Source organism: Camelus dromedarius, chromosome X (genome assembly GCF_036321535.1).
Source record: "Camelus dromedarius isolate mCamDro1 chromosome X, mCamDro1.pat, whole genome shotgun sequence".
In the NCBI taxonomy this organism is placed as follows: Eukaryota; Metazoa; Chordata; class Mammalia; order Artiodactyla; family Camelidae; genus Camelus; species Camelus dromedarius.
Window position 1 is genome coordinate 111,303,043 of NC_087472.1, and position 12,616 is coordinate 111,315,658.

The window sequence follows — 12,616 nt, forward strand, 5'->3', positions numbered from 1 at the left end:
GGGGGGGGAGGGAGTATAATCATGCCGAGTGACAGCACCTTATTTTATTTTTCTCGCTTCCTGCACTATGGTGGGGAAGTCGCTGACTCCTTCTGCACCTTGAATTCTCCGTTAGCAAGATACGATGATCTTCAAGTCTTTGGAACTTCTTGATTCTTGATGTCATAGTAAGGGTGAGGAGAGGCAGAATGCAGGGCTTATGTTTGTATTCATCCTTTATTTTAAGGAAAGGGAAAAGTGAGAAAATCAGATCATTGTGGTAATATTGATGCCTATAGCATTTCAGGAAATACCTAGACGTTCCCACATCTCCGTGGATATAGTCGTGTTTGTCGATTAACAAAGCAGTCAGGACCACCTTCAGGAGTGATCGAACACCTGTCAGCCCCAGCTAAGTGGGGGAAGGATGTGAATTACTTAAATCAATAGATCAGAAATGACTCCGCTGTGGGACAATGCCTTGCATATGAATTCATTTCTAAAGAGAAGTTCTTGCAAAGCAACCTAGCAATAGAATCAAGAATTGCAAACATAGTCCAGACCGTTGGCCTTAGGAATGGCACTTCGAGCAACAGAGGTTAATGGAGTCAACATACACATGGGGAAAAAAAGATGTTTTCATGGAGACGTTCACCGCAGCATTCTCATAGCAAAGAAGGAAATGAAAAGCTAAAAGGCTAAAAAAGACAAGACCGTTATAAGAGGCACGTGCATTTACTCAAAGGAACAACAGTTAATTTTAAGAATTGTGCTTAAGGTACGCATGAGCCTGGGAGACAGAGTGTAAACAGTTTACCCGGCAGACCATCACCCTGGCCGGGTACCACATTCCCTCTGGTCCTTTCATGGACAAGGATGCTATTCCAGACGACTCTCCGATCCTGAGGAAACAGGGGGAGTTCCTTAATTATGAAATCAGTATAATGTGCAGATACTGGCCACTGTTACATGACTCAGACCCATAGGAGAAAGAGAACCAAGGAAAGAATGATACTAAACTATTAAGGTAACTCTTCTAGTATGAATTGTAGGTGATTTTTTTCCTTTAATTTTTTGAATTTTATCACAAGTTATATTCCTTCCCTAACAAGCATATATATACACACACACACACATACACTGCTACCTCCATCATGGCAAATTGTTGTTAGAGAGAGAGAGAGAGAGAGAAAAAAAATATGTAACTTCTAGCAGCATGTTTCTAATTCTGATTGTTTTATTTTATGAAGGTCTTCAATAGATCAAATACTGACATTGTTTCCTTCAGCTGCTTTGAAACAGTCGTCTTTAGAGCCAGACGCACAGGTCAATACTTGCGTGTTTCCAGCAGAATCCGAAACATTGAGAAATTGGCCCCCACATGAGTTTGATGATGTGGTGGGCATAGCCAGGTGAATGTAAAGTCTCGATCTCGGGTGTACCTTTGGGCAATCCTCTGCTCGTTAGAATCACGTCTTCCTGATGGCAGTCGAGTTCTCTTCATCCTTGATTGCTTGAAGTCGACAGGGCATGAACTTCTGGACTTCCAGCTCACTGCTTGGTTCTCCCAGCTACTCGGGAGGCACCGAAGCTTGAGTTCAAGGAAGTGGTGGGAAGGGACAAGGAAGAGGATGCTACGATTTTCTAGCCATCATGTCTTGTCCCGGGGTAGTTAAAATCTGACTTTTATTTACTTCCAGACATCCATCTACTAGACTGATCTGACAGAAAAATTTTAAGCTACACAGAATTTTACTCCTAAATTTTTACTCCTAAAACGGCCCCAGAGTTTTCACCTTTCTCACCAAAGAGACATGTTTAAAATGTGGCAAAATAAATTGTACAAAAGTCTTGGGCTTTGAGCGGATGCAATGTTGAAGTTAATTAAAAAAAAAAAAGTTTCAGTGGGACATTCAAATGATGACTTCTTTAGGAATAGCTAATTTAGTTTATTTTAATTGCACATTTTAATACCTTCAAAACAGAGAGGGTGGAAATAAAAAATAAATTCTGGATTTTATATTCTAAAGTGATTTCAGTGATTAATTTTTTCCTCATCAGAAAGTGGCACCTGGTTTTGCCAGGGAGACAAAATGGCTTTTGACCTCTTATGGCTGTGAAGCATATTTTTAGGGAATGGGGGATGTGATTGCCCTGAGATGTTTTATTTATAACATCTGGGGATGGAGATGCTAACATCACACTAAATCGAGGAAAGATAAAGCAATCGCATGTTTTTACCTCCTCAGCTAAACTATAAATGCTGTTTCACTTTTTAAAACTCTGTGTGTGCGCGTGTGTGTGTAGTGTAAGAACATCCCATAAAACCGGTGTCCAGTGGGGGGCGGAGAGGGAGAATGAGACGAAAATGAGAAAAAGAGGTGCTGAAGGCTGAATGCTCCTGTATCGAGAAATTCACATGCCCGAGGGACAATCAGAGCCTTCTTTGCTGAGTCAAAGCTGCTTTTCTCTCTTTCGGCTTTTCATTTGCATGTCCACAATTTTGCACCTGCAGGTCTGTTCCAGAAGGCCATCATCCAGAGCGGGACCGCCCTGTCCAGCTGGGCGGTCAACTATCAGCCTGCCAAGTACACTCGGATATTGGCAGATAAAGTCGGCTGCAACATGCTAGATACCACGGACATGGTGGAATGCCTTCGGAACAAGAAATACAAAGAGCTCATTCAGCAGACCATCACCCCGGCCACGTACCACATCTCCTTCGGCCCCGTGATCGACGGGGATGTCATCCCGGACGACCCTCAGATCCTGATGGAACAGGGGGAGTTCCTGAACTACGACATCATGCTGGGTGTCAACCAGGGGGAAGGACTGAAGTTCGTGGACGGCATCGTGGACAACGAAGACGGCGTGACCCCCAACGACTTTGACTTCTCGGTGTCCAACTTTGTGGACAACCTTTACGGCTACCCCGAGGGGAAAGACACGTTGCGGGAAACCATCAAGTTCATGTACACGGACTGGGCAGATAAGGAAAACCCTGAGACACGGAGGAAAACCCTGGTGGCTCTGTTTACAGACCACCAGTGGGTGGCCCCCGCCGTGGCCACCGCGGACCTGCACGCCCAGTACGGCTCTCCCACCTATTTCTACGCCTTCTACCACCACTGCCAAAGCGAAATGAAGCCCAGCTGGGCGGACTCAGCCCACGGCGACGAAGTGCCCTATGTCTTCGGGATCCCCATGATTGGCCCTACGGAGCTCTTCAGCTGCAACTTCTCCAAGAACGACGTCATGCTGAGTGCGGTGGTCATGACCTACTGGACGAACTTCGCCAAAACCGGGTATGTTCTTCTCCTCATCAGATTATTGCCCACCTCCTAGCACGTCTGGTTCTTCCATGTAAGTGTTGTGTGCACGGCTGGCTAGATCACAGTACAGAGCCACACGCACACATGCACACACCTGCACACACAATAACAAGAACAGTCTTTTTCCCTCCAGGTCTAGAGAGACCTCATTTTTCCCCCCTTAGCCCTAAGTTGTTTTCTGTCAAACCAGATTTTTACTAAGGTGCTAGATGCATATTAAAGACTGCTTCCTACCATCTGGGGGTAGGATTCAGATCTGTTTCACTGTTCTACTGAAAGTTGATCCCAGAGTTTCAAATCTAAATAGGACCCTGTCTCATTTGGTAAGTAATAGGGTTATCAAAATGTATGTGCTATGTGGCAAATTGTGTTTACTGCACAGCCAAGAAATGAAATAAATCTCATAATAAATATAGAGAAATACTATCTGTGTGTATAATATATACACTGTATATGTGTATGCACAGAACTCATCTTCTCATAACTATAGAGAAATCCTATGTATGTGTGTATATATAAAATATATATAAAGCATTTCTCTATAGTTATGAGATTTATTTCATATACAAACATACTTATAAATATGTTTATTTCATTTAGATATAGCTATTTCTGCAAATTTATTTCATTAATAAATGTAAATTTTATACATGGGAATATATTTATGTATACCTATACATGTATAGAAAGCTCTTTGGCTGATGTGGTACAAAATATACAAGAGTTATGCATACAACAGGGTCCACTGATATTGTACAGCACAGATTCTCTGCAAACAGTAAGAGAAAAGGCTTCCCAAAATCTTAAAGAGCTCCAAATATCAGAGCATCCTTTTCATTTCCTCATGTCTCGTAACCTAATGGTGGAAACTAATGAGGTATCATTCTGTTCTACCTGCGTGTGCTTCTGTCATTAACCTTGAACTTCTTGTACTGAATTGAAAATGAAGATGCCCGGGCTCCGGGAAGCGATGGTAAATCTTTCTGTAGGTGGCTGGGTCGTGGAACCAGGCTCGCACACCGCGGTGGCCCTGCAGTTCCTCCAGCCTTGTGTGGCTCCGCTGTGGGGATGTGGGGATACAGGGCATGTTTCGGGGGTTAGCACGTATCATTCTTTTCAACGATTCCCAGTAGTCCTTGGTGGGAAGTGGTTTCACAGCTTTGCAGTCTTAGGAAAAGCGTGGCTTGTTGCATGGATACCATTTAAAACGGTCAGATTTGGCAAGTTTTACCTGAGAAAGGCAGCGGGAGACGGAGAACGTGCACCGTTCGGGAGAGATGCTTGTCTTGCACCACAGGTTCTTTCTCTGACAAGGTGATCGAGGTCGCAACGGCAAGTATTTCTGAGTACCCTGGTTTATTAGATTCCTAGCATTACTGTAACTAAGCATCAAAAACAACACGGCTTAACACAACAGAAACGAATTCTTTCTCCGTTTCTGGAGGCTAGAAGTTTGAAATGAAGGTGTTGGTAGAGGTGAATTCCCTCTAAAACCTGTAGGGGAATGTTTCCCCACTGCTGCCTAACTTCTGGTGGCTTGCTGGCAGTGCTTGGCTTCGCCCGATCTGCAGGGGCAGCTCTCCGAGCTGTGCGTCTGTCCTCTCATGGAGGTCTCCCAGCACATCTCTGTCCTGATATGGCCACCTTCTTATAAGGACACCAATCACATTGCTGTAGGAGTCTTTCCTACTGCAGTGTGACCTCATCTCAACTTGACCGACTGCATCTCCAATGACCCTATGTCCAGTAAGATCAAGCCATGAGGTCCTAGGAGATTGGGACTTCGGCGTATCTTAATTTGAGGGAGAAACAGTTCAACCCATAACCTCTTTTAAAGGTGGGACCAGTGCCCAGTGTGTCCTAGAACTGCCGTTGCAAATCTGTGCATTCTCTTCAAGCAAAAAGACCCCCATGGGGGAGGAGGGTGTAGCTCAGTGGTAGAGCGCATGCTTAGCATGCACAAGGTCCTGGGTTCAATCCCCAGTACCTCCATCAAAAGTAAATAAGTAACCCTAATTACCCCTCCCCACAAAAAGATCAAAAAAATTTTTAAAAAAAGACCCCCACGGGCATACCCCCAAACAAGGGCCATGTCCATTCAGCACATTCCCATCCAAACTTCTTTCCCTAACATCAAAACACAACATCGTTGCTGCACTTTGCTTAAAGCCACCTACTTTCTTTTTCTCTTGTGCGTTTTGGAAATCAACTTTATATGCTTTCCTTAAATGGAAAACTGGGATCATTCATCATGAATGTAACTGAACCATTGAGGGGGGGAAAAAAACTGTGAAATCCAAATAAAGCCATTAAATTCTCATTAGCTGTTCTTCCTGCCAAAGGCTCCGAGACCTAGCCTCTCCCATCATTTAAAACAAGAGAAAGAAAAAGATACAGGAAATCAATGAATGTCATGAGATGGTTCGGAGGTGCTAGCATTAAATGGATACATTTCCCAGGACCTATTGGAGACTAACTGAGGACTGAAAATGTTGACAATGTTGAGTGCTTTTTAATGCCATAACTCTGTTTCCTAAAATCTCTTTGCTACTGCCTGTGGTTCACACCCCTCATTGCGGGAACTTAGACATGGAGATATAAGATAACCTGGGCTTAAGCACTGGCCCAGTATACTCACGTGGCCATCAGGGGTACGTGTTCAGGATACTTCAGGATTTCGTAAAGATGCTGAAGTAACTAGTGCAGATGGGAAAGGAACAGGACTGACTTGGAAGTATAGCTGTCATCTGAACTGGAGTCAAAACTGCAGGTGGAGATCTCAGGATATCCCTGATGGGAGGACCTTGGATGTCAGACTGAAGAACCTGGACTTGGTCCAAGCAGGAGCTATTTTTGTTTCCACGCTCCATGTGGAGCCTAGCTGGGATCGCTGTCAGGGGTACTAACGCAGTGCGTTTTCTCCGCTCATCAGAAAGGTCGTTGCAATGACTCAAGTCATCCTTCAAGGAAGTTACCCAGCCCTTCCCCTCTAACATACGTTGCAAAGGGCAACTTCAAATGTCGGTGAGTGGAAGGTCAGATTTCAGTGGCATCCAGTGAAACAAGGAAGCAGATTGAGCTGATGATGGTTGCAAGCTATTTCTTTTAAACATGATCAGCCCTGTGTCGGGGAGGATTTCTTTGTCCCTACGAGGGCTGCTAAGGTGCCCCAGCTGAGGAGAGTGAGGCAATATGGTACCAGGGAGGGAACAGCAGAGGATAAACCGTCTCTGATGTCACTGAGTGAAGTGAGATGCTTGACTCTGTTCTCCAGAACACATTCTCAGGCAGTGACCCACAGAGTATGATGGAATGTGTTTGAGTGCCTTCAACTGCTCCCTGGAAGCACTAGGGAGAGGGGAGGCTGGTTGTAAGACGATCTTGCGTACGTGTATCACGACATCTGGCTGGGAGGAGAGGATGACGTTGCGACAGAACATAATTTTCCGTGCCCCCTGGGTGGAAATTCAAATCTGCTTCACCTCGTGAACAGCGCCCTGATGGTCCTGATTGTCCAGACATGTTGCTAGGGAAGCGTGCACCCTGAGGCTTCTTTTCGTACAACCCAAAGCTTAGAGTTCCAACATTACGTCTGGGCTTAAATATATATCTGGTATGCCAAATAATTTTGGGTTTTCTTTTTTTTTTTTGAGCACAGAAAAGTAATGTGGGGATGGTGCATGTGGTAGGCATGAAGGGGAGGAAGGAAGGAAGGAAGGAGGAAAGAAGGGAAGGAAGGGAAGAAGAGGAAGGAAGGAAGGAAGGAGGAAAGAAGGGAAGGAAGGGAAGAAAAGAAAGAAGGAAAGAAAGAAGGAGGGAAGGCGAACAAAGGAAGATGCTTTTGTCACTAGGAGACTGTTTCAATGATCCAGCTGAGCAGACGAAACCAAAATGGTGCTGCAAAAGAGCAATGAAGGCCAAAATACTAAGTAGCTGGATGCAAATAAGGCTACTTAGAGAATTTTGATAAATGAGAAGTAATGTCAGGGAAAAATTTTAAACTAATTCCAAGGTTTACCAATGATTATAAAGCTTTAAACTCTTTATCTCATGGAACCTCTGTGGGACTAGGGCAGGAAGGAGTTGGTCCTGAGCAGGCAGTAGAAATCAGGTGCTCATCCATCAAGGACCATTTCAGTTTGGTTTCCGTGTGGGGAGAGGCGGATGAAATGTGCAGAAAGAGGGTCTCTACAGAAGATCTGGCAGTGAACAGTAGTTTATAAGCATTATAGATCAAAGACTTTAGAAGCTATTGAATTCAGAGACGGGAGCGCAGTTGGCCAATAAGCCAACTTATATTATGTGATAAAAGAAACGTATATCTCAATATGTTGAAATATACCAGTGTAGGTAGGGTCGCTTTCAGATGCCATGTTGACTTTTGATTTTGCTAGTATCCTTTTTTTTAAACTTTTTTTATTGATTTATGATCATTTTACAATGTTGTGTCAAATTCCAGTGTTCAGCACAATTTTTCAGTCACTCATGGACATATACACACTCATTGTCACATTTTTTTCTCTGTGAGCTACCATAAGATCTTGTATATATTTCCCTGTGCTATACAGTGTAATCTTGTTTATCTATTCTACAATTTTGAAATCCCAGTCTATCTCTTCCCACCCCCCACCCCCTTGGCAACCACAAGTCTGTATTCTATGTCTATGAGTCTATTTCTATTCTGTATTTATGCCTTGTTTGTTTGTTTGTTTGTTTGTTTAGATTCCACATATGAGCAATCGCATATGGTATTTTTCTTTCTCTTTCTGGCTTACTTCACTTAGAATGACATTCTCCCGGAGCATCCATGTTGTTGCAAAAGGCGTTATGTTGTTGGTTTTCATGGCTGAATAGTATTCCATTGTATAAATATACCACATCTTCTTTATCCAGTCATCTGTTGATGGACATGTAGGCTGCTTCCATGTCTTGGCTAGTATCCTATAATTACTGTATATTCAGCTTTTGCTAAATCTTTTCAAAAGTCAGGAAACAGACAGGGAAGATGGCTTACAAAGAGTCACGGCATAACTCTGGTTTTAAAAGTGACTTTTATTGCCCAGAAGTGTTTTGAGCTCAGTGAATGAACATCTCTACCTGTTGCATGGGAGGGACTGAATACATAATTCTGGGTGCATGGGTGCGTCTCTTCTTAGAGGTCTAGCGGCTCTAAGCAACCGGGAAGTTGTTTTATGGGTGAGGAAAACCTTCAACCATCAGAAGGAGTACGGCAGAGGTATTTTTAAAGAAGTCGTGTTATGTATCTCTTGCAAATGAATGAACCATGGGGCCTCGGGAATGCATTTACCTGTCCCCTGCCAAGGTGATGTCCCAGGTGAAAACGTGTGTGTTAGGTGTTGGGAAATATGGATACAGATATACATTAAGGCCTTTGCTAGGGAATGAAGATGTGTCTGTTTCATTCTGTTTAATCATTATCATCTTTAATTTTACTCACGGGAATTGAGACACGCCGTACGCCGAAGGAAAGCGTAAAACACAAGACACTGATGTCCTCTGAGATCTTAGTGTCTTTGGGGTCTTTGACAAGGGAAAATGAGCTGTGCTAAAAACTCTGTGAGTTTGTCTTGGTTTACGACTTCTGACTGTGCATCTGTGCATCTCCAAGAACTTTAACAGACAGACTGTACCAGGCTAACACTTACTTATCTGTATTTTCCAAATCCTCTGCTCTGTTCTTCGAGAACAACATAAATGTGTTTCCTTACCTTTCAAACGTACACCACATTCCATCACAAAAAGCCTCGTATCCAACACAAAGAGACACTCTCTCTCCCAGATGCCTTCTCCTTAATAAAAGGTCAACACATTTAAAAGACCCAATTCAGTGAAATCAGATCACTGCGAAAATAGTAGGAATCCTCACTACCTTTCATTGCTTTTAGAACAATAAAAATTGACGACGGAATTTTCTGTGGCAGATTTCCAATTAAATAGGAATTTTTCAACAAGGTATGACAAAGACTGAAAAGAAGCATGAGGTGCTGTATTGAATCCAACATTTTTCTGAAACATATAAGAATATAAAAATAAATTAAGCGCAGATTATTTTAAAGTATTAAATATTTAATATTTATAGATAGTATATTATTAATATTATTGTTTATAAATGAAGACATAGCATCAGGACATATACTTTTTCAAATATTTTTAAATTTTTAGAAGTATTTTCAATATTAGTAAAATTTTAAAATATCTTTAATATGAATAAAAATTTATATGTTCATGTATAACTGAAAAATTATGCTCTACACTGGAATTTGACACAACATTGTAAAATGATTATAAATCAATAAAAAAAATATTTTTTGAAATCTTTTTCCACTCCTTATTGAAACCACAGCAGTTAGTGTGTATTTGGTTACATGGTAAGATTTCATTGTCTGGTATCCCACCTATATCATCATATCTATATATTACACATCTAGCCATCTCTACGTATACAGTATATAGTATGCAGTATGTCCTCTACTATGCAAAACATTTTATACAGTATTTACTATACACAGTATAGAGTGTACCATACATGCTGTGGTATACACACTATATGTTTTTACCACATATGCTATGTATAGTATATAGTATACCATATATACTGTGGCATACAGTATATTGTCATGCAGCATAGACCATGTGTGGTACATAGTGTACCATATATACTGTGGTATACAGTGTACTTGTATACAGCATATACTATATACATTATATAGTGTACTGTATATGCTATGGTATACACAGTATACGTTTTTACCACATATGCTATATATAGTATATAGTATACCGTATATACTGTGGTATACAGTATATTGTCATGCAACGAAGACCATGTGTGGTATATAGTGTACCATATATACTGTGGTATACAGTAAATTTTCATGCAATGTAGATCATATGTAGTATATAGTGTACCATATATACTGTGGTATATGGTGTACTTATATACAGCATATACTATATACATTATATATGGTACTGTATATGCTATGGTATACAATATATTGTCATACAACATAGACCATGTGTAGTATATACTGTACCATATATACTGTGGTATACTGTGTATTATTATGCAAAATAGACCATGTGTGGTATATAGTGTACCGTATGTACTGTGGTATATGGTATATTGTCATACAGCATAGACCATGTATAGTATATAGTATACCATATATTCTGTGGTATACAGTATATTATTATGCAACATAGACCATGTGTAGTATACAGTGTACCTGATACACTGTGGTATGCAGTATGTTGTCAGGCAGCATAGACCATGTATAGTATATAGTGCACTGTATATACTGTGGCATGTAGTATATTGTTATGAAGCATAGATTATATATAGTGTACAGTGTACTGTATGTACTGTGGTATATGGTGTATTATTATGCAGCATATACTATATATAGTAAAACATATCCTGGTATATAGTACACATTTTACAGTATATACTATATAAAATATATAGCATTCGGCAGATACTGTGGCTATAAACAATATATTATTTGTAGTCCTCTCTCCCTAGCCATTTTTTTATTTTTTAATTTTTATGTTTTTTAACTTTTTTTACTGAGTTATAGTCATTTTACAATGTTGTGTCAAATTCCAGTGTAGAGCACAATGTTTCAGTTATACATGCACATACATACATTCACTGTCACATTCTCTTTCGCTGTGAGCCACCACAAGATCCTGTATATACTTCCCTGTGCTACACAGTACAATCGTGTTTATCTATTCTACATTTTGAAATCCTAGCCATTTTTTAAAATTAATTTATTTTCCTTAGTTGAGTTACAGTCAGTTTACAACGTTGTGTCAATTTCTGGTGTACAGGACAATTTTCCAGTCATACCTCAATCCCTAGCCATTTTTAAGCATTCTAATTTGTGCATTGCAGAAAGGAATACCATTTATTGAGCTCTTACTACATGCCAGGAATATTGTCGTTATTATTTAAGCTTCATCACTTACTTCTTTTCTTTTTTTTAAACATTTTTATTGATTTATAATCATTTTACAATGTTGTGTCAAATTCCAGTGTAGAGCACAATTTTTCAATTATACATGAACATACATATATTCATTGTCACATTTTTTCTCTGTGAGCTACCGTAAGATCTTGTGTATATTTCCCTGTGCTGTACAGTATAATCTTGTTTATCCATTCTACAGTTTTGAAATCCATCACTTACTTCTAATCGCATGATTCTTACCCATTTTATAGATGACGAAGATTAGACTAAGAAAGGCTTAAGAATTTGCTCAAGATTTCACAGCTGTCAAGGAGAGGTACAGAGCCCAGGGTACAGAGATGATTCTGACAGCCTCAGACTGAGGGCTAAAGTCCTTCCTGTAAGCAGATGTTACACCTGTTGGTCAAGGATGCTGTTTGCCTCCTGTACAATGTCTGGGGACGTCTGTAGACTTAAGGTCTTCCGGTAGGACCTCCCGGTCCCCCAGCCATCTGGCATATGAGCAAACAGGCAGTGGCTGGAGGCAGGTTCATAAACATGCTGCCAAGAAGTTGTTACCTGCAAGGTGGAAGTTAGAGCATCCAGAGCAATAAATCTGAGCAAGCCGAGTCTGCACATCATGTCTCAGGGTTTAGTGCTGTCCACTCAGTGACATTTTATCATGCACAATCTGAAATTTTCCAAAACAAAGAAACCTTACAATGAACTCTCTCTTACGCCTCATGTTACCAAGCCTAAAAAAAAAAAAAAAAAAGAAGAAATGAGAATATGGTATCTTTGGGGAGGTGGTTTGTTATCTTAAAAGAGTTGGAGACAAAGATGTTTCAAGTACCATGTTTTATGGAGAATATCCAATTTTGATGGTTCTCACCCTGCCTGTGCCCACTTATGTAAATCAGGAGAAATTCTTACGTGCCAAGCACACTTGACATCTATAAAAACCCTCGATTTCTTGCCTCTTTTGTGGTTCTTCTAACGACCGTAACTTCAGCCTATTGGAAAGCACTACCTTAGCAAACCTCTTCAATTAATAGACTGTGGATTGATCTTTATGAGATTCAGTCTTCAAAAGGTTTTCAAGTATACAGGCGTTTTAAGAATACAAACAAGTGATGCCTATTTCCACTGGTTAACATTTAGTCATTACAAAAGCCAGTTTTTATTTGATTTTTAACATGTAGTTTAGTTGTTATTAGCCATAATATCTGTTTATTTACCAAAGAACATATTCCCAAGCAAGAAAGAGAATGCTCAGATTTTGAACCATAGCCTCTACATCAGAATTGGTCAAACCCAGTGCTGTTGACA

The 12,616-nt window shown here is 40.6% G+C and overlaps 1 protein-coding gene across 5 annotated transcripts in view; it reads left to right on the top strand.

Moving 5' to 3' along the window:
- LOC105091671 (neuroligin-4, X-linked) overlaps positions 1 to 12,616 on the top strand; it is a 302,749-nt gene that overhangs the window by 285,856 nt on the left and 4,277 nt on the right. For all 5 annotated transcript variants that reach the window (XM_064482621.1, XM_064482622.1, XM_064482620.1 and 2 more), the window contains one exon: positions 2,495 to 3,284. In XM_064482621.1, coding sequence (XP_064338691.1) covers positions 2,495 to 3,284 — 790 coding nt within the window. The remainder of the gene's footprint in view (positions 1 to 2,494; positions 3,285 to 12,616) is intronic.